The sequence below is a fragment of the Oryzias latipes genome, chromosome 14 (genome assembly GCF_002234675.1).
Source record: "Oryzias latipes chromosome 14, ASM223467v1".
NCBI classification, from domain to species: domain Eukaryota; kingdom Metazoa; phylum Chordata; class Actinopteri; order Beloniformes; family Adrianichthyidae; genus Oryzias; species Oryzias latipes.
In genome coordinates this window covers 27,186,654-27,208,238 of record NC_019872.2, presented here as the reverse complement: position 1 = coordinate 27,208,238, position 21,585 = coordinate 27,186,654, and the positions used below count along the sequence as shown (strand labels likewise).

Here is a 21,585-nt window from a genome sequence, read left to right as displayed (position 1 = left end):
TTGTCGTCTGCACAACAACACCTATCTGCATTTTTTAATCCAGGGTGTCAGATTAGTGTATACCTGCCAAATGGCTGGAATTTTTGGAAACTTTCCATTAGAAATAATGGGAACAAAATGTAACTGTGGGTTAGCCAAAGCAGAGAACTTTATTTTAGAAAAGGAATTTTGTTTTTTTGCTTAAATGACAAGATTTAGTGCAGATTAAAACAAATTTCTCTGCTGTTCGTTCCTGTCTTTTTGAGTGAAGACTGACAGAAAATTCTCCTTGTATTTTTGTTTAACGGGAAAAACTTTAACGTGATATTTTATATAACACTTAGTGAGGACATTGGATCTGATTGTTGACTGTGAATAAGACCTGGACTGAGTGGCTCCTCCCTCCTGGTATTCCAAACAGGAAGTACCTGTTGGCTCCAAGAAGCCAAAGTCCCATAGACTTCTATAGAGAAATAAACAGCTGTTAGTCATTCTATTGGTCAGACGAACCATTCTGGATCTGATCCCCTTTTTAACATCTTCTTGATCATTCTCATCAATCAGATGCTCAATAAAAGTAGGTGGAGCCTGCTGGCCCTAACATCCAACAAACAAAATATTTGACAGTTTTTGTGTAGCCCGCTTTCAAGTGATGTGGACTTCCAACAAGCTCAATCCTGATTGGCCAGAGTGGTTGCCGTAGAAACATTGACTTGGACCAATCACTGGTTACTGATGCCCCCTGGTTCAACATGGCAGCGTTAATGGCGACCAAATTGACTTCCTCTGATTGGAGCTGAGAGTAAACAGTTTTCTGTAGGTGACGTCACACTCTCAAAAACAGTCAGTGGTTCTGATCCAAGTCCAGTTCAGCAGCCTAGATTTGTAACTTTAACCGTTGGAGGAATGTGATGGTTATGGTTTCTTTTAAATTAAATCAAACCAGGAGTTTTACTTCATTCCTTTTTTTTTTTGGTGCGGATTATCTTGGTTCTTTGTGTTTTCACCACTAGCTCCCGAAACACATTTCTTTCAGAATGTTGGATGGAAACTCATTCCTAAACTTGTGTTTGTTGTGTCAGGCTCTGCAGAAGTTGGCGAATCAGTATCTGAAGAGGGACTGGCCCGACAGTGAGAAGGATGAGGAACCCGATCACAGGTGAAGGAAAATTCCACTTTGTTTCGGTTCCTTTTTCTAAACAGAAACATCAGTTTTCATTACTTTAGTCAGTTAAATATAAACATAGGTAATGTTTGCCTTTTTAAACTATATTTTATTTTTATTTTTTAACCTTTAATACAACATTATTAATATTTTATTAAACATTTTCTACAGAAATTTAAAAAAGTTAATTTAAAATCAACTTCTTGTTGCTTGCAACAGAATTCTTTGGCATATCAGAAGCGGGGGTTGTAAAACAAAAAAAAAGTTCCACAAAGTATATAGGTAAAAAAAAATTGCAGTTTTGGAGCATAAATAAATAAATACATTTTCAATTATTAATGCTAATTTTTGGTTGATTTGATGGAATTTAACAAAATGAAATAAAAAAATCAAAACAAAAGTAAAATCCAGCAAAGTTTTTACGCAGAATGATAAAAAAAACTGCAGAACGAAGAATCCTCATAATAATTTAAATATGTTTTCATGCATATTTCATGCATGTGCATTTCTAGCTGCAGTTATGTGTTGCATTTGTTGCAGGAACATGTATTGGGTCTGGAAGGCTTATCTGGAGGCCACAGTTCAGGCCACACAGTCCAGAATCAGCTCCTGTGAGAATTACAAAGTCCAGGTAGCAGATCCGGCCAAAACGGCGCGGCTGCAGAAGGAGCAGCAGCTCCGAAAGGTAAGTCTGTTTCTCACCTGAGCCGCTCACAACTTTGCCCTCACAACTTCCCCAGAAGAATGCCCAGGTTCCTGGCAGAGAACCACAGAGGCTTCTTCCTGGAAGCGTCTTTTATGAGGCTTTCTTTTATAGTAGCTGTGGATGAATTTAGTCGCTGCATGACAGGTGCTTTTAAACCCATAAGATCTGCTCAGACGCTAAAACCTAAACCTGAAATAACACAAGATGAAGGTTACACAGCAGAAACAAGGTCAATTTCACAATTTGAGCACACAGTCACACAAAAAAACCCAACATAACCACACATTCATGATGCAATTTTAGCTAGAAAGGTTCCTGTGCTGTGAACTGAACTGAACAAAAAGGACGGCGGTGTTTCTTATGTTTTTAGCTCGAAACCTTTTCCAGAATGAAGGTCTTCTTTCTGAATGAGAGTAGCTGCTTTGGGGGACTTTTAGATTTAAAGACACACTCCAATCATCTTTCTTTTTATCTATTTTCTTAGTCTTTTACTCATGATTTTACCCTTTTTTTATGGCAGTATGTGCAGAGCGGCAGGAGTTCATCAGAAATTGACCTCTGAGTTGAGGTCGGGACCGTTGACAGAGAGCAACCCCGCCCCTCTTTCCGCTGCCTATTGCTGAGAGTTCTGTGTTTACATGCAACCCCACTATCTTACAGCCCCTCACACCCCCCAACTTCTCATTAGCGGTGCATCAAAAATGGCGAGCAATATCATAGGAATCCAGCCATAATGTTTTGATCTAGATTCCAGCTCAGACGAGGAAAACAAAGAGGATCGTGGATCTATTTGTCTGCAGGTGGATGCATCAGAATGGGGCAGAGCAGGGACCCCTGCGGCCCCGCCCAGATTTTTTTTCTGCATCACAAATATGATATTTTTCAAGCATCTTTGAAAGAAAGAAATATTTAGAAATACAATTTTGAGCAGAATTTTCTTTATATAGATCCTCCATCATGAGAAAAATGCCACAAGAACATGTTAGAAACACCAAAAACACAATTATCTTCAGAGTGGGTCTTTAAAGCCACAAGAACACAATTTTAGAATGTAACTTCTACAATGTCTACGTTTTTTAGATCCTTATTACGTCTTTTGTTTTTCTTATGTGTTAGCATGTATTTCTTATGCAAATCCAGCATGGCTGCAGTTGTTTGTTATTATTTTATTCTCTTTCTCGACTTCGTTTCCCTCAGTTGTGAACAGAGACAGAAAAAAATGCTGACGATCTGGTTAACGATTCACCTGCTATTCAAAGGTAGTAAAAGTATTCACCCCCTAGGATGTTTGTCCCTTTGGTTGTCTTCATAAATCACTCATGGTCAATATAATTTGTCTTTCCTCACAGAAAAATTTACTAGAAAAAAACCTTCAATGTCAGTGTGAAAGCAGATTTATACAAAGTAATGCCAATGAAACAAAAAAATTAAAATGAATATAATTGTTTGCATAATTATTCACCCCTTTTGAATTTTATGGTCTAATTCCGTCCAATTAGTGCCACAATTAGGGAAATGAAGACCACCTGAGTAGGAGACCTGCAAGTAGGAGACCTGTGAGAGACGGCGCCCTGCCCCGGTTCTTAAACGGTCAAGGCTTTATGGGAGAGGGGGCAACGAGGAAGCCACTGATGAAGAAATCACATATTAGAGCTCGACTAGTGCTCGCCAAAAGGCATGTGTGAGACTCCATGATCAAGTGGAAGAAGATTCTTTGGTCTGATGAGACCAAAAATTGAGCTTTTTGGCCATCAGACAAGACGATATGTTTGGCGGAAACCAAACACTGCGCATCATCAAAAATACACCATCCCCCACTGTGAAGCATGGCGGTGGCTGCATCATGCTGTGGGGATGTTTCTCAGCACAAGGCTGTGGAACGCTTGTTAAGATGGAGGGCAGGACAATGATCCAAAGCAAAAGGCAAAAGCTGCACAGGAAGGGTTTAAGAAGAACCAGGTAAATGTTCTGGAGTCAAAGACCCAAATCCAATAGAGAATCTTTGGCTGGACTTGTAAAGGGCGGTTCATGCCCGGTATCCACGCGACCTGACAGAACTTGAGCCGTTTTGCAAAGACGAATGGAGCGAAATTCTAATGTGCAAGACCGATTGAGACTTGTCCACAGACTCAGACTCACAGACTCACAGTGCTGCGATCGCAGCCAAAGGTGCATCTACTAAATACTGACTCAAAGGGGTGAAAAATGATGCAAACATTTACATTTCCTTTTGTGTTTTTGTTTAATTGGCATTACTTTGTATAAATCTGTTGTTACATTGACATTGAAGGTTTTTTTGTCCAGTAAATTTTTGTTTGAGGAAAGACTAATTTAATTGACCGTCAGTGATTTATGAAGACTTTTTAAGGCACTGCACTGGCTGTCTGGCTGTTTTCTGGAGCTCTGGAGTTTTTCATGGAACAGATCCAGGTCTTCTCTCTGGTTTCTGCTGCAAACCCCTCCCTCATCCTTCCATGCGAGCCTGCGTGGCTCAAACACAACATTCTGCAGCTCACCTGCTTTTGGATTCTTTATGCATAGGTTGCTGCTGACACAGTGCCAGCTCCATTTGGATGAATCTACATGTCTCCGCTTTTTTTTCCCTGGCTAGTGCATCGAGCAGCTGACGGTGGTCCAGGCGGAGCTGCAGGAGTCGGTGAAGGAGCTCACCAAGAGCAGGAAGAAGTACCAGGAAGCTGAGCTGATGGCGCAGGCTGTGCGGGACAAAGCGGAGCTGGAAGCCAAGTATGATCCAAGCTCCTGTCCTCTGAACAATCTGAATATGTAAAAACAAACAACAGATCACCAGCAGCTCCTGTCCCCATGTTTGAGGGATACAGTCGCCTCAAAAACTGCATTTTTATATTGCATAAGGACAAAAAAGGGTTAAACATTTTCAAAGTAAGAGTTTTTCTCTCCCACTTTTCTTTCCAATGCTGCAGGACCTGCGTCTGCTTAGATCACAAGACACCAAATGAACTTCAAAGTTCTGAGTAGCTTAACACATTTACTTACTTATTTATTCATCACAAAAATCACAAACAATACAGATTAAACAACACAACATGCTAACTTGTGTTTTATTTTTTCGGTGATGATCAAAGGGGAACCGAAAGAAGAAAACATGTTAATTCTGCCGCTTTTACGCAATGAACAAAGCCGTTGGTAACTTCATTTTCCTCTCTCGAAACACTAAAATAAGAAGAAAAAATGAAACAGATACCAAACACCAACAAATGTGGATAACTAAGTTTAAACGCATGATATAACTGTGAAATATTAGGTATCCAAAAACAAACAAAATGTTTTAGTCTAAGGAAACGGCTACATCATTTGAGTCACAGCTTTAAAAGAAAAGTGATTGATTAAAAGCAGAATATTGATTTTGTTTGGCAAGTCTATGATAATAAGACTATAACCGAATATGTGATGAAATTGTAGAGTAGTAGTGCAACAGGTAATATTGTACTGTGATGCATTTATTCATTATATTCTACAGTTTTTATAAAAGTCTGCATTTTTATGTATTAGTTGACACATTTGAACAAAAACCTTCGCTTCCAACGTCATTAGAATAAAGAGAATTTGACATTTTTCAATAAGGGGATTTTATAAAACCTCTTCTATTTTTTTTTTTACACTCTTACATTTTTTTCTCATCCTACATTTTGATTCACTTTAAAATGAAATAAAAACTTTTCCAATTTCCCTTTCCTCTGTATGTTCTGCTGTACCATAGTCCCGGTGAAGGCTCAATGCTGATTGGCTGCAGGGTGATCGTTAAAAAGTCGTAATGGTCACCTGAAAGGACATTCCGGTCGTCTAACCTGAATGTTCTATATTATACCATGGTTGGGGTGAATACCGGATTCTGATTGGCTGCTGGCTGTGCATTAAAAAGCGATAATCCGCAGTGATAACGAACGTCTAAAAAAAGAAGTTCCGGTCACATAGCTGAAATGTTCTGTATCACTGCGCCGGCTCTTTAAAACAAACCTTAGCTTCATCATCTGGACAAAAACAAATGGCTAGAGGTGAACCGCCCCTCTGAAAAGATGCTTTGAATCACTTGTTTAGCATAAATACCACTTTCCTCTGGTAGCTGTTACCATGACCAAGCGGCACACCGGGTATGAGGTAGTGTGCTTATCCGGAAAAAGCAACTGAAACACTTTTCTAAACCGCTTTTTTGGTTAAAATAAAAAAACAAAACAATGAAACGGTTGTTGTTTTGTCCTTTCTTTTGCAGATCCAGGTTAAGCCTCTTCCAGTCCAAGTCCAGCCTCCAGAGGGCCACGGTAAAGGTAGGATCCCAACGAATCAGTCGATTCGGCTTAGATCCAACCCTTTTGACGCTGCTGACTCTTCCAGCTGAAAGCCAAGAGGAATGAGTGCAGCTCCAAAGCCACCCATGCCAGAAACGACTACCTTCTCACGCTAGCCGCCGCCAACGCCCACCAGCGGCGCTACTACACCACGGACCTCATGGACTGCATTAAGGTGAATCCCAGCTGGTCAGTGGGAGGTGGAGGAGGAGGACGTGGCCTTTAGAACTGAACCTGCTTCTCTGCCTGCAGGTCTTAGATGGTAGGATCTACGAACAGGTGAAAGACTACCTGGTGTCCCTCTGTCAGACTGAGCTGGAAACATACCAGGCGGTGCACGACACCTTCAACCAGCTCCTGAACAGCTCCACCAGGGTGAGTCCTTCCCTGACATCTGCAGGAGGATCACACCCGCTCACAACGTTGGTCGACCGCGAAGGACGCGGCGCTAGATGACGGGCCATTTAAGATAAATAAACTAAAAACATATTTTAGAAATAATTGATCAGCGAATCATCATCCTCGTCACTTGATTGACACGCAGAACGGCCAATCGAACAATTGATTGGGCTTCCGTTTTTCTTTCTTCTCACGGGCTTCTGCGCGCCGGATCATCCTGCTTTTTGTTTTAAGATCTTCTAATTATATATTGCTAGAAAAATAATATTAATACACACAACAAAGCTATTTCCTCACAACGATTTGTGTTGTGTGTGTTTTCGACTGAAGGTGTAGTAGAAGTTGTCCACTTTGAGGTGAATTTAAAGTGACCGTGGTCTGCTTTAGACCGTAACGTGTTCTTGTTTAACGTTAGGATGTTGTATGGTGACATGTATTCAGTAATGCAAACACTCTGAAGCTGTCTGTATATCAGCACACGTGCACACGTGCACCGACGTGTCGCTGCTTCCCACTCCCATCCTCTATTTCCAAAACTGTTGAATTCTAACGATGCCGTTTTTAGGTGAAACCATAAAACCCGCGCTGTTTTCTGGGACATAGTTCCTGCAGAGCAGCAGGAGTTCACTGAGGTGTGGGCGGGACCGTTGGCTTGAAGCAACCCCTCCCCCCCTTTACCTCCTCGTTGCAGAGAGCTCTCTGTTCACACTGAAGTCTAACTCCTGGTCAGATTTTCACCTCACTTTAATCCTTAAATATCAACTTTTGGCAGCGGTGACTTGATGAGGCATGATGGGAAATGTCCCACTTTTGGTAATAAATGCAGGATATTGCTTTCACGAGACAATAGGATATATAAGAGCACACGGGGGGGAAAAGGTTCCTCTGACCCGACGTGTGGTTTTGGGTCAGAGTTCAGATCATCACAAACACAAGTTAAGGCCCGTACACACCGGGACAAATATTCGCCAGGCGTTATTCGCCAGCGTTTTTCGCCACGTCTTTTGTGTTCACACCCAGGCGATTTTCGCTGACGATGAGCCGAGCGAACATGCAATTTCCTTCCCTGACATTAGATGGCGCTTAATGTAAACAGAAATACTCCTGTACACAAGGTGGCGCTGCGCAACTTTACGCTTCTTAAAGTCGCTTTTCACTCAGAAGAAGAGAGCAAGTATTTACGCGCTTGTCAGAATCATACAAAGAAAACATGAATATTTCAAGCACCAGTAGCTCCAACTGGTGCTTGGTTCGGGGATATTTAAGAATGTCCGTCATTATTTCTTCGCTGCAGTGTAGACGCTACTTGGCGTCTATCTTCTTCGCTGGTATGTGTGCTCAGCAAGGCAGTTTTGTGTTTGAGCGCCCCCAAGTTGTGTTTTACTGTAACTTCAGAAGCTCCAGACACGTGTTCAAAAGCGCCGTTCTCATTGGTCGTATAGTTTACGACGCGAGGCGTCAAAAAAAAAAAGACGAACCCGAGGCGTTTTTTTTTTTTTTGACGCTTTGACGCGTGGCGTTTTTTCGCGTTGGTGTGCACACTCTCATTGGTGCCCTTTGTTTAGTCACGAGGCGTTAAACGTCGGCGAAAATCGCGGGCGAAATTTGTCCCGGTGTGAACAGGCCTTAAGTCACTCTGGAAAGATTCTCTCAAATCTGTTGGGTTTGGACTCACTACTGTCAGACATCTTCAAACCTTCAAGCTTCTCTTTTTCTGCATGTCAGCTGAGCTCCATCAACCCCCCCCTGATCATTAATTCAAAGGGTTTTAGTTACTCGCCGCTCCTCGGTTACCGGCTCCTGTTGTTCTCCTCTAGTCTCTTTATTTCATTTTCCTTTTCTGAGGCCAAAAAGGCATTTAGTTTCTGACTCTGAGCAGAATATAAGCAAAAGCAGCAGAACTCGTTCAGATTGTATGAGAAGCTTCTTGGGAACGTTTTATGTTTGTGTCTCTTTTATTAAAAAAGCGAAAATATTTTTGTTTTTGTCTAATCTTGTGAATTTATGAGCACAAACATCAGTTAACTGCCTTATGGAGTCATATTTATGCCACAAAACCTCCTAAGTTGCGAATAAAAATATTAAATATTTGCTTTCAAATACTTTTTCTTTGTTTTCAAATTATTATTTTTTTGCTTTGAACATTTTTATTGTTGACCAATCAGCAGCTGTTTGATGGCAGCTAAACTGAAACGTATGAGAGCAAAATTAAAGATAAGGAAAAAGCGAGATGCAACACAACGCACGCCAAAACATTTGTGTTGCAGAATATTTTTTGAAAGCAAAGAAAAAGAATTTGAAAGCAAATAATGCATATTTTCATTTGCTGCTTAGAAAGTTTTGTGTGCAACATGTTGGCATAAATATCACTCCATACGGCTCCAACATAGAAAAAGAAATTCTTTGTGATATTTTTAATTCAAATGAAAAAAATTAGCCTTTTTTTATATTCAATTAATGATTTGAACAAATGTTTGAATCTTAAAAGTGGAGAGAAGTTTGCTTCCGGGCAGCTTTCAGTCTTGAGGTTTTGTAAAGTGACGTGTTGAGTGATGCTGCTGCTGTTTTCCAGGCTCAGGTGTGTTTCATCAGGTGTGTTTCTTCCCTGCAGGTGGCTCAGGAGTTTCACCAGCAGTTCTTCGTTCAGAAGAACCTTTTATTCCAGCAAAGCCCGGACTTCTCATACCAGCCCGTCGACTCGGACACGGTAAATTCGGATTTTTCTTTCACATTTCTGGTTTCTGACTCTATCTGGGCTTTTGGCTGGACTTCAGCTTTCATTATAATAATATTTATCGTCTTTGATTTGAACAAAAATGCCCCCCCCCCCTTTTTTTTTGCTGGTGCAGCTGTGAACTTAAGACTGAAGCCTGACTGTGAAGCCAAAAGTGCTTCATTTTTCCTCACGGGGGGGCGGCAGCTGAGGTTCTTTCACATTTACAGCAGAGAAAATAAAGAAACTGGGGGGTCGGATGAGGTTTAGCAGAAACTGGTTTGATGGTCTTTATTTAAAGCTTTGATGTCAACTTTAAAACTGTCAGCTCTGATTATTATTATTATTAATATGAATCAAATATTATTTACTGCTTTAGGAAACATGTAAGAGGGATGAACTCTGACCTTAACTAGGCACTTCAGTCCATGTCCTGCCTTCCTTATGGTGTCCTGAATGAGTCCTGGTTCTGTGTTCGGTTCATTTGGGTCGACAGTTTCTCCACTGCTCCAGGTTTTGCAATCACACAGTTTCCATGAAATCCTAATGATGCGATTGAACACAAACCGACTCGCTCCATAAGTCATTCAGAAACGGATGTGAACCATCCTTTGATTGACAGCAGACACTAGCGCTCATCATCATCTATCAAAGGAGACGTCGGCGTCTTCTTCAGGCCGTGGAGCAGCGAGCTCCTTACACGTGGGAGGGGCTACGGATGATACCATTTTGGGAAATGGTGATTTTCCAGAGGAGCTGTGGATCCAACAATTCCACACGACACGCTCAACTTTTGATGAGCGGTGTGACGCTACGGGACCTCTGGCGGCGCCCGCTGTGCAGCGGCCAAGCCGCCAGTTCCTACCAAGAAGCACATCGCCATCCGGTTGTTGGTCACGTGACTCATTTAATAGAAAAAGGGTTTCCATTGCAGTTTTGCGAAATGTCCATTTCCATTCACCTCAGAAACTTCCTCCAAATGCACAAACTTTTTGGGATTAATGCGACTTTTTTTCTAAATCGTCGTGTTCCCATTTAGTGAATTTATTAACGCAGCTTCCCCATCAGTGGAAACGCAGCAATCGTGAGTCTCTGGCAACTCTCAGAAATAGTTCATGTTGTCTTTGTGCAATCTTAACACTTGTTAGATTTAAATCCTTTGAAGAAGCAGCTCAGAAAATTCTGCTCACAAAGTATTTGCCCCCCCCACCCCCCCCCCCCCCCCCCGGCTACCGAACTGACTTGAATACGTGCGGCAAGAAAGAGGCGACAAGATGTTAGAAAACTGACTTCCAGCTCGTTTCAGCAGCTGTGCTAACTCTGAAAGGTTTCATAACAGAGTTCTTACTCAACCACACCGTCTGTCAGTCCCTGCAGGACCTTTCGGGCCTTTTTATGGTTGGTGTTGCAACCAGTTTTCTAAAAGTTGCTTCATTTTTTTAATCATATTTTTCAACTACAGGCTGTAGTAGAACATGCAAAATTTAAGTTTTTTTAATATATATATTTTTTAAATTAACGTCTTAATTTATGTCAAACCACAAGAAATACACATTTATGAAATTCCTAATCAAACTGATCTATATGAAAAAAAGGTTTCTTTAAGAGAAACTTGAATAATTCTGTGACCTGATGTAGTTTTAACACGGTAGTTTATTTAAATTACATTTTTAATGAAAATTTGATTCATTGAAAGTTTTCTTTTCTTGCTGCGACTCACAGAATAATATGACCAAAGTGTTGGTACACGACACCTATACTCACCTGTTTCTTTAGCGTTTCTTTAGTGTTTGTAGCAGAGAATCTATTTTAAGGTGTTTCTTTTTTTTCCTCTCTGTCTAAATTTATTGGAATTTATGAAACGCATAAATGTCAACTTCAGTCCAAAAATGTTTTACGAGCAGCCTTTGCTGCTCAGACCTCCAAGTGACTTACGGAGGCTCCTGGATGGGGTGTGAAGACATCCAGTGGCGCCCGCCGGCCCGCGACTGCTGCTCCTTTCCTCCGCCGCTCCGGACAACACTGGACAATTTGTTCCCACTGCAAATGTTGCCGCTGTTTTGATTGGTCGTCAAACAAGCGGCAGCTTGTTCCTAAAGAAAACATTGGTGCTGGACAGCCCCCCCACCCCCCACCCCCTCCCACCCCGCTTGCACCAGACAGAGGGATCCGGTAAGGAATAGAGCTGAGCTGGGAGGGAGGGGCAGGAAGAGGTAGGCCGGGCCCCGTGAAAAGGGGGCATTGTGAGTGGGCCTCATCTGTGCCCCCACCCACCACCACCACCACCCCAGCCCCCTTTCCCTCCGACTTCCCCCCACTGATCTCAGCCGGTGGAGTCTCATGGAAGTGCTTGATGCCGATCTCAAAGGAAATGGACGAATTTAAATGTCTGCAGGAGATATCCTGAAGGGCAGAAGGGGCGCAAGGCGTGCGCAGTTATCACGTGAACAGCACCAACGGGCTGGATTTTGGGGGGTGGGGGGGCTAAAAAAGGAGAAATCTGCATGACATTTGCTCACCCTCGAGTGTCGTATAAGTGTTCACTTGGACCTGTCGCCTGCAGCAGCTAGAAAGAAACATGCTTGAACGTTTTCTCTACGGGTTCACTGGGCGGTCTACGATCTTGCTGTTTGGTGGGGGCCACCTGAACAGGTTTGACACCCCCCCCCCCCCCCCGCCCCCTTTTTTTTAACACACAGCATCCTCATGTGAGGGCAGTTTGGTCTAAGACTTTATACTCTTGACCTGAAACAGAAGCAGAAAGATCTTTGACTTGACCAAGAAAACCACACCGATGTGCCAAGAAGGAAGGAAGCACTTGTTAGGCAACTACCGTCTCAAGTCTCTGCAAAGCTCTGTCCTCACCAGGAGAAACCACCAACAGACCTTCCAAGTAGCACGGCAGACTTAACACTTCTGGTCGCCAAAGAAAGCGCTGGTCATTTTGCAGGGCTGATGCCATTCAAGTGTCATTTTTATGTTCTAAAGCCAGAGGTTCAATCCACATTTATACAGAGATGAGGAAGAGGAAGAGCATCCTTCAAAGTAAACGGTATAAATGGAAATGCGTAGATCACAGCTTTGTCCCTCCCTAACCCCTACATAGTGCACTATATAGTGTGTTCACAAATGTTGCAGTGCTGTCCAAATCTACAATTCCAAAATCCAGTTCCCTAGAAATTTCCCAGAAGTCTCTGAGAGAAACCAGTGTGCATCGACGCTCAGTAGATCAGTGAATATAGACCACAATGCATTGCGTCGGAACAATTTTTGCCAAAAACATTACTTAAATGTATTTTTTTTAATAAACCATCAACGTTTATCTCTTTCAGAAGGCAGTGGACTCATAAATAATCGTCACAAAGCGCTCACATTAGCTTTGATGACGTCATATCCGCCGTAAAAAAAATAAATTATCACTTTATAGTTTTTATAGTAGTTAGGGCTTAAGGTGGGAATTTGGACACAGCCCATGACCCATGAGTGAAATTTAGTGATCAACTTCCTGATTATCTGCTTTGCTTCCATTGCATTCAGCTCTTGTGTCAGACGGATCTTCCCTGGATGAAAGCTTCACCGCAGTTTATCCCTTTAGCCCTTGTGCTATCCAAGGCACTTTAACGTTGGGTCATCTAGACCAGTGTTTTTCAACCTTTTTTGAGCCACGGCACACTTTAATCTTGACAAAAATCCCGCGGCACACCAGCATCCAAAAAAAAAAGAAGAAGCAGAAACTCATGGTCTGTATTGATCTACTGCCCCCCCCCCCCCCCCCGGCAATCTCCCGTGCATTTTTGTGATAATTGTGGCCAAAAAAGCAGGAAGATGTGGCTGTTTTTTCTAAGAGATGAAATAAAAGTTCAATTAGAAAATTTAGAAACCTGTTTGTTTGTTGTGGTTTCAAGACGTTTCACAAGGACAACTCATTGTGCGCTCGGACACTGGCCCTTTAAGCCAATGCTTCATGGGAGATGTAGTGTAAAAACTGCAGAAAAGGGGCAGACAGACTCTCTTCTCGGAGATTCATTGTTTTGTTCATTTGTTCCATGGTCTGACACCGGACTCTGTGGAAAGCTACACCACTAAAAACGAGCTTTAGCTGGTATTTTTGTTAGAACTGAGCGACTTTTTGAGCTAAATTGGAACAAGGAAGTGAATACTTTAACCACTTCTGATTGGTCAGACTGATGACATGTGATTAAGCCTTGAAGAATGATTGGCAGAGACAGTTAAAGGGACGGGACTTTTCCGCAAACTGTTATAGCTGCAGGTAAATCACACTTGACCATCTCCCACGGCACACTGGTTGAAAAATACTGATCTAGACCCACTAGACAGAGCTCTGAACCTTTTTTCTTCAATGATTTGTGATCTTCACTGGTGTCCATGGATTACATGAAATCTTTCCACCTTTATCCACCTTTGTCATGGTGGGGAGAACACGTCAATGGAAGGGGGGGGGTCATCTGGACCCCATAGGATAGCACAAGGGTTAACATGGGAGCTGTCGCCGGCAGCACCAAAACAACACACCGTTCATGCAATTCATGTAATTCTAACGGATTCTGACGCAAAGAAAAGCGCCAAACTGCTTTCCTTCGTTGGATTTACGTTAATGGGGAGAACAGTTGAACGTAACAGTTGAAGAGTTACGTTAGTCCAAAGAACGTCAAGAGTAGAACTGAGACTCTGATTTTAAAGGGTTAAGAAGTGAACATACATCCACATCCTGCAGCTCAAGATCCTCCATCTTCTGTCTGTAAAACGCCGCATTTACAATGTTGACCTAATGTCAACAGCACTAAATACAGCATCTGTCTGAGCTCTGGCATTAATAAAAAAATCACCCAGGTGTTCTTCATCCTCTGCTGCTTTCAATGTCCAGGGATCTCTGTCGTACTGCGATGCGTTTGTGTGCATCGTGTTTTCTGGCTCCGACAGGTGCATGGAACACACGTAACACAACAGGCCGGTTGTCGTGGTGCACAAGGTACTGCAGGTCACTGAGGTGGCCCCTGTGTGGGTCACTTTCTGCTGCGTCTGTTAAAGGTGGTGCAGCTGCAGACGGAGAGCGGGACGGCGGAGGGGCACAGTCTGGACAAGGAGGCCAGGAAGTGGGCGAGCCGCGTGGCCCGGGAATACAAAAGCATCATCCACACGCAGAGGGTGAGCATCGAAGCACACGTTTGTCTGCAGAGGGTCTCAGCAGCTCGGCTCTCCACTGGTTCCTCCAGGAACGTTACAGCAGATTCCAGGTTCTAGACACGTCTAAAGTCTTCACGCTGAGCTGGAACTTGATCGTTGGCTGGCGAGATAAGACGGTTTGCTAATAATAAACCTGGATGTCGTAAAATCATTGCAGCTTGATGTCTGATGAAGTCACAGGTCAAACTTTCATCTTCCTCGCGTCATATCCCAGCTTCTCCTTCTCAGTTATTGTGAAACCTGTGGTGAGTGTTTCCAGAAGGCTGCGTTCAAACGCTTTGTTTTCCGTACGGCGGGGAAATGAGTCACGCTCCCTCCGCTCCCGCATCGCTGCTTTATTGTTTTTGGATTTTCCATCTGAGCTTGTAAACAAATCTGCTTTGCATGTCTGTGGTTCTGCTGCAGGCTCTGGAGGAGTACAGCGCGCAGGAAGCGTCAGAGCAGAACGGCGAGCTGGAGAGCAAGATGGAGGTGGCCAGGCAGAGTCTGCGGAGGGCAGAGGTGAGCCTGTGGTCACTGTGTGCAGCGGCTCCAGACTGCCCCCTGCTGGTTAGAACGCTGTGGTCATAGATTCCCCTTCTGAGGATCAGAGGGGGAAAAAAAATGTTTTGAATTCATCAAAACTTCCACCTCCCAGAGCTCCAAACCCTTCACACTTGGGATCTTCCAAAAGCCCGAAATGTCCTCTGTAGTTACCAAAAGGAGGTAATTCAGTCATATGCAGTGGTGGGGAGAAATGCTTTCTACAGAGAACTCATTTGCATTGCTGGTAGTCAGGAGGATGACAAAGAAAACGTCATTAAGCCCCACAGAGCTTTAAGTCAGTACATTAAAACTCTGGATCCCAATTTAGTTGAACGTTTAGTTCCTTAAAGTCGTGTACTTAAAGTTCTTACAGTGTTATGTTATTTTGAAAAATAAAAGTATTCAGTAAAAGTACGCAGATGTTCAAGTAAAACCTAACCCCAACGGCTCTGTCATCAAACAGTACACATGAAGTATTTGTTAAGTATTATATATTTTTAGGTTCAGAAGATTTATATCCAAACACGTTTGAAAGTCTTGACATTTGTTACTGAAAAATTATGACACAAAACTTAATGATACACGGAAAAGGATTTTTAGGAGTTAAACCATAAATCCCTGAAAATATATGTTTAAAAATATATTTAGTTTCTTTATTTAACTAATATTTTGTTGCTGTTTTCCATTTCTTCAGCAGCATTTCTTTGTTTACGTCCTCCTTTTATGTCATGTTTTACCGCCACGAGGCGCAGATTTGTTGCGTCTTCGCAGCAGCAGCTGAGGAAGACCAAATAACTTGTCTTTCGCCTTCATCACGTTGGGGCTTTGTCCTGGTTAAGAACCCCATGTGGCGTTCCCGGTGACCCGAACGCTCCTATCGTTCCCCGGCAGACGGTGAAAGCGAAGGCGGAGGCGCGGCTGGACCTGCTGAGGCAGGCGGGGGTCGCCGTGGAGACGTGGCTGAAGAGCGCCATGAACCAGGTGATGGAGGAGCTGGAGAACGAACGCTGGAACAACCTGAGTACCCACGATCCCTCACTCTCTGTAAGAGCACCGCGGACGGCGTTTCAGAGTTCACGGCTCCTGGTGCTGACGCTGCTTTCTGCAGGGAACTGCAGATCTGGAGCGTGAGGATGAGGAGGAGATGGAGGACAGCGGCGAAGTGTTGGACGAAAGCAGCTCCAGCCCGTCCAGCACCTTAAAAAACTATCCGCTCACCTGCAAAGTCCTCTACTCCTATAAGGTACTTCAGGCTCTCTGTGGAACGCAGACCCCACAGGAGGACGTGGACCTTTCAGAACGACGTGAATTCTTTGTTTTCAGGCATCTCAGCCCGATGAACTGACCATCGAGGAGCAGGAGATCTTGGAGGTCATTGATGATGGAGACATGGAGGATTGGGTCAAAGTAAATCTCCTTTTCTCATCTTGCTGTTGACTTCCAAAAAGGTTCTGTAGATCGGTGATCTCCCACCTTTTCGGGCCCTGGACCGGTTTAATGTCAGACGACGTTTCCACTGTTGGGCCGGTACCGGGGTGAAGTGGTGGTATGGTTGTTTTAGCTTCCAGTTCCCCGTCACAGATGCATTAAAATGATCCTACGGGAATTCTGCTGCACAAAGACAGTTTGAACATGTCTGTAGATGTTTAAAAAAAGGTAGAGATTCAAAAAAAACAAGTTGTTGCTTTGTAAATGTTGTTTTTGATGCAAAATTTAAAGGCTTTTATTTTGATAGAACGTCATTTTAGCCACAAAACAACTAAATTCAGGCTCAGATTGTCCTTCAGGACAAAGAGATTAGTCCTAGTTTTTAAACATGAACACATTGTGGATTATGAACTAGCGATGTCTCCATCTGCTCACGTGATCCGAAATCCGGCCCGATTACGTGGTTTCAGACTCCATGCAAATCGGATGTTGTCTCCCGATCAGTGATTTTTTTTTTTTTTTATCATTTCAGATAAATGTCTAAGGAGAATTCTGCATATTGCAAAAGGACCGTGACATTTTAATGTCGTAAAGCGCAGCGGAGCAGTTTGCGCAGGAGGCGAACGTCTCACAAAAACCGATCGCTAAAATTAGGAAAACATTCACAGACTCGGACTTCGGGGCTCAGAGACGCTTTAGATCAACGTTTAACACTGACTGTTTGGTCTTAACGCAAACACAACCTACAAAGGCATTTCAACAGAAAAAAAAAAAAAAATTTGTCTCTTTTTCATGAGAGCGGCGCTCTCCGTGGTGCCGACAGACAGAGACGGAAGTGAGACGCTGCAAAGTGGACGGTTTGTTATTCGGGAGTCGGTCTTACTTCCTGAAGTCTGTTAGAAGAACAGGAATCGGTCGTGACGGTGGAACGGCAGATCTTGCACAGCTTCAGCTCTCATGAAGTCTGGACGGTTCTCAAACATTTTGGACCTTGGTTGGTTCTCTGACTGGACTGACGTGCAGTGAGGACCTCAGACCTCCCTCATCGGCTTTTCTAATCGGTACTTCCTGTCCCTTCAGGCCAGGAACCGCAGCGGACAGGTGGGGTACGTCCCGGAGAAGTACCTGCAGCTGCCCTCCTCCAACAGCCTGCTGAGCATGCTGCAGTCTCTGGCCACGCTGGACGCCAGGTCCCACTCCTCCAGCAACTCCACCGAACCCGAAACCGAGCTGCCGTCGGGTTCTGTGAACGGGGACTCCAGCGGTGAGGAGACGCTCCACCCAACCACCTCTGTTGCGTTCGTTTTCTAGAACTTTTGTCTCCGCAGTCTCGTTTGCGAAGGCGTTGTACGACTACGCGGGTCAAACGGAGGAGGAGCTCTCCTTTCCTGAAGGCGCCATCATCCGAATCCTCAGCAGGGAGACTCACGAGGACGACGGCTTCTGGGAGGGGGAGTTCAACGGCCTCGTTGGCGTTTTCCCGGCGGTGCTGGTGGAGGACCTGGCCGGGCTGAGCGAGAATGGAGAAGGACAGAAACCCGGCAGTTCACAGGTACGCTGCAGTCTTTCCTGATCCTCCAGGTGCGCTTCACCTGCAGCTCTGTTGAGCTAAAGTTCACCCCGTGTTTCACGTCTGGTTCTTCTGGAAGGTCTCCCCCTCCGGCTCCGCTCAGAGCGACCGCTCCCCCAGCAGTCTGTTTCAGCCGGGACCTCTGCACAGCAGCCCGCTGCAGACGCCCACCCTGTCCTCCCCCGTGTCCAGCCCCTGCAGCGCCACGGCCTCCCCCGTCGGCCGACCGCCCTCCTACCACAACGGAGACCACCGACCTCCACCAGCATCACGCAAGAGCCCGTACCACAGTAAGACCTCCTCCTCTCTTAGGAGCCAAACATCTCCATGAGCTGTTTTTGTAATCTGTCCCTTTTGCCCCCACAGGTCCGGCTCGAGGGTCCCTGCAGCCTCCCAAGTACCCCGAAGGAGGCACCATAAGACCTGTGAGTCCCCGAGCAACACAATTGATGAGCGGTTAACAGAACAGTCTAATAATATATATTTAAAAAAATACATTTTGAAAGAAGGAAAATATTATGCTAAGATGAAACTCAGCACAAAAACATCATCACTAGACAGAAACTCACAAAGAACGATGGGAATCAGGACTACAAGTAAAGAAATCCGCAAAAAAAGTGTCTGTAGTCCAGATTTCTTCCAGTGGGGGTTTGGACTCGAACCTGAGCAGCACGGCAGACGCACTTATGTCATCACTTCCACCATCACCGCCATGCCTAATGTCGGCCTGAAGCCTGAAATATCTGAAGTTCAACAAGTATCCTCTAGGTGTGTCGTTTCACAAACAACCGGAATTCTTATTTACGTCAAAATGAAGGCGTCTGTTTTCACACACGTCTCTGAAACCTCCAGTCTGCTTCCAAAGACGTCTTTTTTTTAACCTCTCTTGTCCATAAAAGAATATTCTGGTAAAATAATCGAGAAATAGGGGTGTGGTCTTTGGCTTGAGCGTTCAAATGTTTTCATGCTTCATTACACATTTTCAAAAAGTCCCCAATAAATGAAACCAAACCCAGTCATGTGACCTCAGTGTGTCCACACGCAGTGGGGTCACCGCTGTGTCGCCCCCTGGTGGCCAGCTTGCTTGATTGAAGGTGGAGATTTTCTCAAGTTAAAGGTCCAGATGTCTTTCATTTCAAAATAGCAGGAACTAACACTTTCAGGTGAAGGGGCGGAGCTTCTTTCAAGTCAACCTCTGGAATTTTCCCTTTTGGAGCATGTTTAGGAAAAAGGTTCTTTGAAGATTGTTTAGTTTAGCAAATCTCATATTGATCCGTCAACCAGCTGAGTTTTTATTTGTCCTAATGCAGGTCCGGGCTGCCCCCCCACCACCAAAGCAGCACCCCCGTGGGCAGGTGAAGCGTAAAGAGGAGGTGGAGATCACGCTGGTGTGACGGACGCTGCCTGGATCAAACCAACCGAAGGACCGAAAGGGGGGTCCCCGAACCCGTCAGACAACGCAGGAGACCCCCGAGGGGCGGAGCCTAGCGCCTTTTCCATTGAGCTCCCTCACATTCACAAACAAAATCCGTGCTTCAGGCCTGAAACGGTCAAAGAACAGAGCTTCTGGTGGAGATTTATACACATCCTGGTTGGAGCTGAACACCAACCAGTTCCTCTGAAGCAGCTCGGGTCGGATTCACTCAGATTTTATCAGCGAAAACTCGAGCCGTTTCATCCCGTTCTTCAGCTCCTGCAGAGTTTCTGCCCAGCGTCTCGTTTTTGTTTCCACTTAGAATGAATTCCTCCCGGTGAGTCGGTGTTTGCTGTAGATTCACCAACATCTTTGTTTTATTTCTGTTCACTTTTGGATTTAACGCGGCGTCCTTTCAGTGGAACCCGGGTCCAAAAGAGGATGAACAGTACAACAGGAAGTTAGACGAAACGCTTGCAGCACTTAGGAAGTCCTGATGTCTCGTTAGTGTTTGGTTGACCTTCAACAGGCGGGAACACACCGGCGGGTTGGAGACTTCAGTTCACCATAAGTTCCTTAAGAGCGGCTTCAGCTTCACTGGCTTTGATGCCTTTAGAGACGCGGCGCCGCTGCCGCCTGCATCCAACCCCGCTGACTCCACGTCTATGCAACCAAAAGCCGGTCAGCTCCACGCTTGGGCCAGAACCCGCCGCGGCCGAGGCTGGTCCTCTGCGCCGACTCAGGAAAAGCGGCGATTCTAATTGTTGTTTTGTCCCTAAAAGGCACTAAAGAAATTCAATCTTTTATTTCTTAAGCCCCCCTTTTAATGTTGTTGCTGTAACGGTTCATGGCGTTCACGCACAGATTTTTGGCGTGTTTTGGCCGGAGCGTCTGTGACGGTCGACACTGAAGTGGTGACGCTTAAATGCATTGATTTCACGGATCCTGAGCTGCTGGATGTAAACCCATACTGTCATAGAAAAGCACTTTTTGGCGTCTTCTCCCCTCAGTATTTGGTAAAGATGTTTGTTTACCAGCTGTATGGTATTCATCTCTTTTATATGCTGTCGTGTTATTTAGCCTTAAATAGCCGCTGTTGTGTCTTTAAGTCTGATCTCTTTTGTTTTAAATGTATAGTTTACAGAAATTTTGGATTCTTGTATAATTAATGGCAAAACTTTTCTTTTTTTTTCTTGTTAGATTTAGGAATAAAAGAGGTTTGGATCCTTGGAGGTGTTTGTCAGCCGTGTTGCTGTGTTCTGGTTGATCTCTTTGAGATCTGAATGACATCAAACTTATTTTTGAAGTTTGCATTTTACCCTGATGTATTAAAAAAACAAAAGTCCAAAACGTTTCTTTTTCATCAGAGAAGTCTCGTCGACCTGAAAACGGTTCTGATTCTCCTGAGATTCTGTGAGAAGTCCAGTTTTCAGGTCATCGCATTTACACGCCGGTGGACGTTTATCTGTATTTATTGTGTACAAATAAATGTGAAATAAAGATAGATGACATGAAATCAGCAAGAGAGCTTTTTTGTGCCCCATTCTGAAGAACCCTTTGAAGCAAATAACTGCCCCAGAAGCAGGTTCAAAGAACGTTCTGAGATCCGATCTCCTGCTGTGGTTCTACAGAGACAGGGACAGTAGAAGGCCCCAGACCCCATATTACAGGGGGAGGACCCCCAAAACACACCAATGGACAAGATCAGACACTCAAGCTCCTATCACCTTAACAGGATAACATGATAACCTATCAGGAGCTGATCTGGTGTCAGAATTTCTGTGATCAAGAGCTGATCTGGTGTCAGAGGTTCTGCTATAAGGAGCTGATCTGGTATCAGAGCTTCTACTATCCGGAGCTGATCTAGTGTCAGGTTCTCCTATTAGGAGCTGATCTGGTGTCAGATGTTCTGCAACCAGGAGCTGATCTGGTGTCAGAGGTTCTGCTATTAGGAGCTGATCTGGTGTCAGAATTTCTGTGACCAGGAGCTGATCTAGTGTCATAATTTCTGTGACCAGGAGCTGATCTAGTGTCAGGTTCTCCTATTAGGAGCTGATCTGGTGTCAGAATTTCTGTGACCAGGAGCTGATCTAGTGTCAGGTTCTCCTATTAGGAGCTTATCTGGTGTCAGAGTTTCTGTGACCAGGAGCTGATCT

General features: G+C 44.3%; 1 protein-coding gene across 1 annotated transcript in view; it reads left to right on the top strand.

Moving 5' to 3' along the window:
- LOC101168430 (F-BAR and double SH3 domains protein 2) overlaps positions 1 to 20,948 on the top strand; it is a 38,647-nt gene extending 17,699 nt beyond the window's left edge. Inside the window, exons 4-20 of the mRNA XM_023962361.1 lie at positions 1,062 to 1,138; positions 1,685 to 1,829; positions 4,462 to 4,595; positions 6,100 to 6,154; positions 6,222 to 6,350; positions 6,428 to 6,550; positions 9,186 to 9,281; positions 14,337 to 14,453; positions 14,898 to 14,993; positions 15,909 to 16,061; positions 16,126 to 16,260; positions 16,341 to 16,424; positions 17,526 to 17,709; positions 17,774 to 17,997; positions 18,095 to 18,305; positions 18,382 to 18,440; positions 19,326 to 20,948. Of these exons, the coding sequence (XP_023818129.1) occupies positions 1,062 to 1,138; positions 1,685 to 1,829; positions 4,462 to 4,595; positions 6,100 to 6,154; positions 6,222 to 6,350; positions 6,428 to 6,550; positions 9,186 to 9,281; positions 14,337 to 14,453; positions 14,898 to 14,993; positions 15,909 to 16,061; positions 16,126 to 16,260; positions 16,341 to 16,424; positions 17,526 to 17,709; positions 17,774 to 17,997; positions 18,095 to 18,305; positions 18,382 to 18,440; positions 19,326 to 19,409 (2,106 nt within the window). The 3' untranslated portion in view covers positions 19,410 to 20,948. The remainder of the gene's footprint in view (positions 1 to 1,061; positions 1,139 to 1,684; positions 1,830 to 4,461; positions 4,596 to 6,099; positions 6,155 to 6,221; positions 6,351 to 6,427; positions 6,551 to 9,185; positions 9,282 to 14,336; positions 14,454 to 14,897; positions 14,994 to 15,908; positions 16,062 to 16,125; positions 16,261 to 16,340; positions 16,425 to 17,525; positions 17,710 to 17,773; positions 17,998 to 18,094; positions 18,306 to 18,381; positions 18,441 to 19,325) is intronic.
- The last annotated feature ends 637 nt before the right edge of the window (positions 20,949 to 21,585 follow it).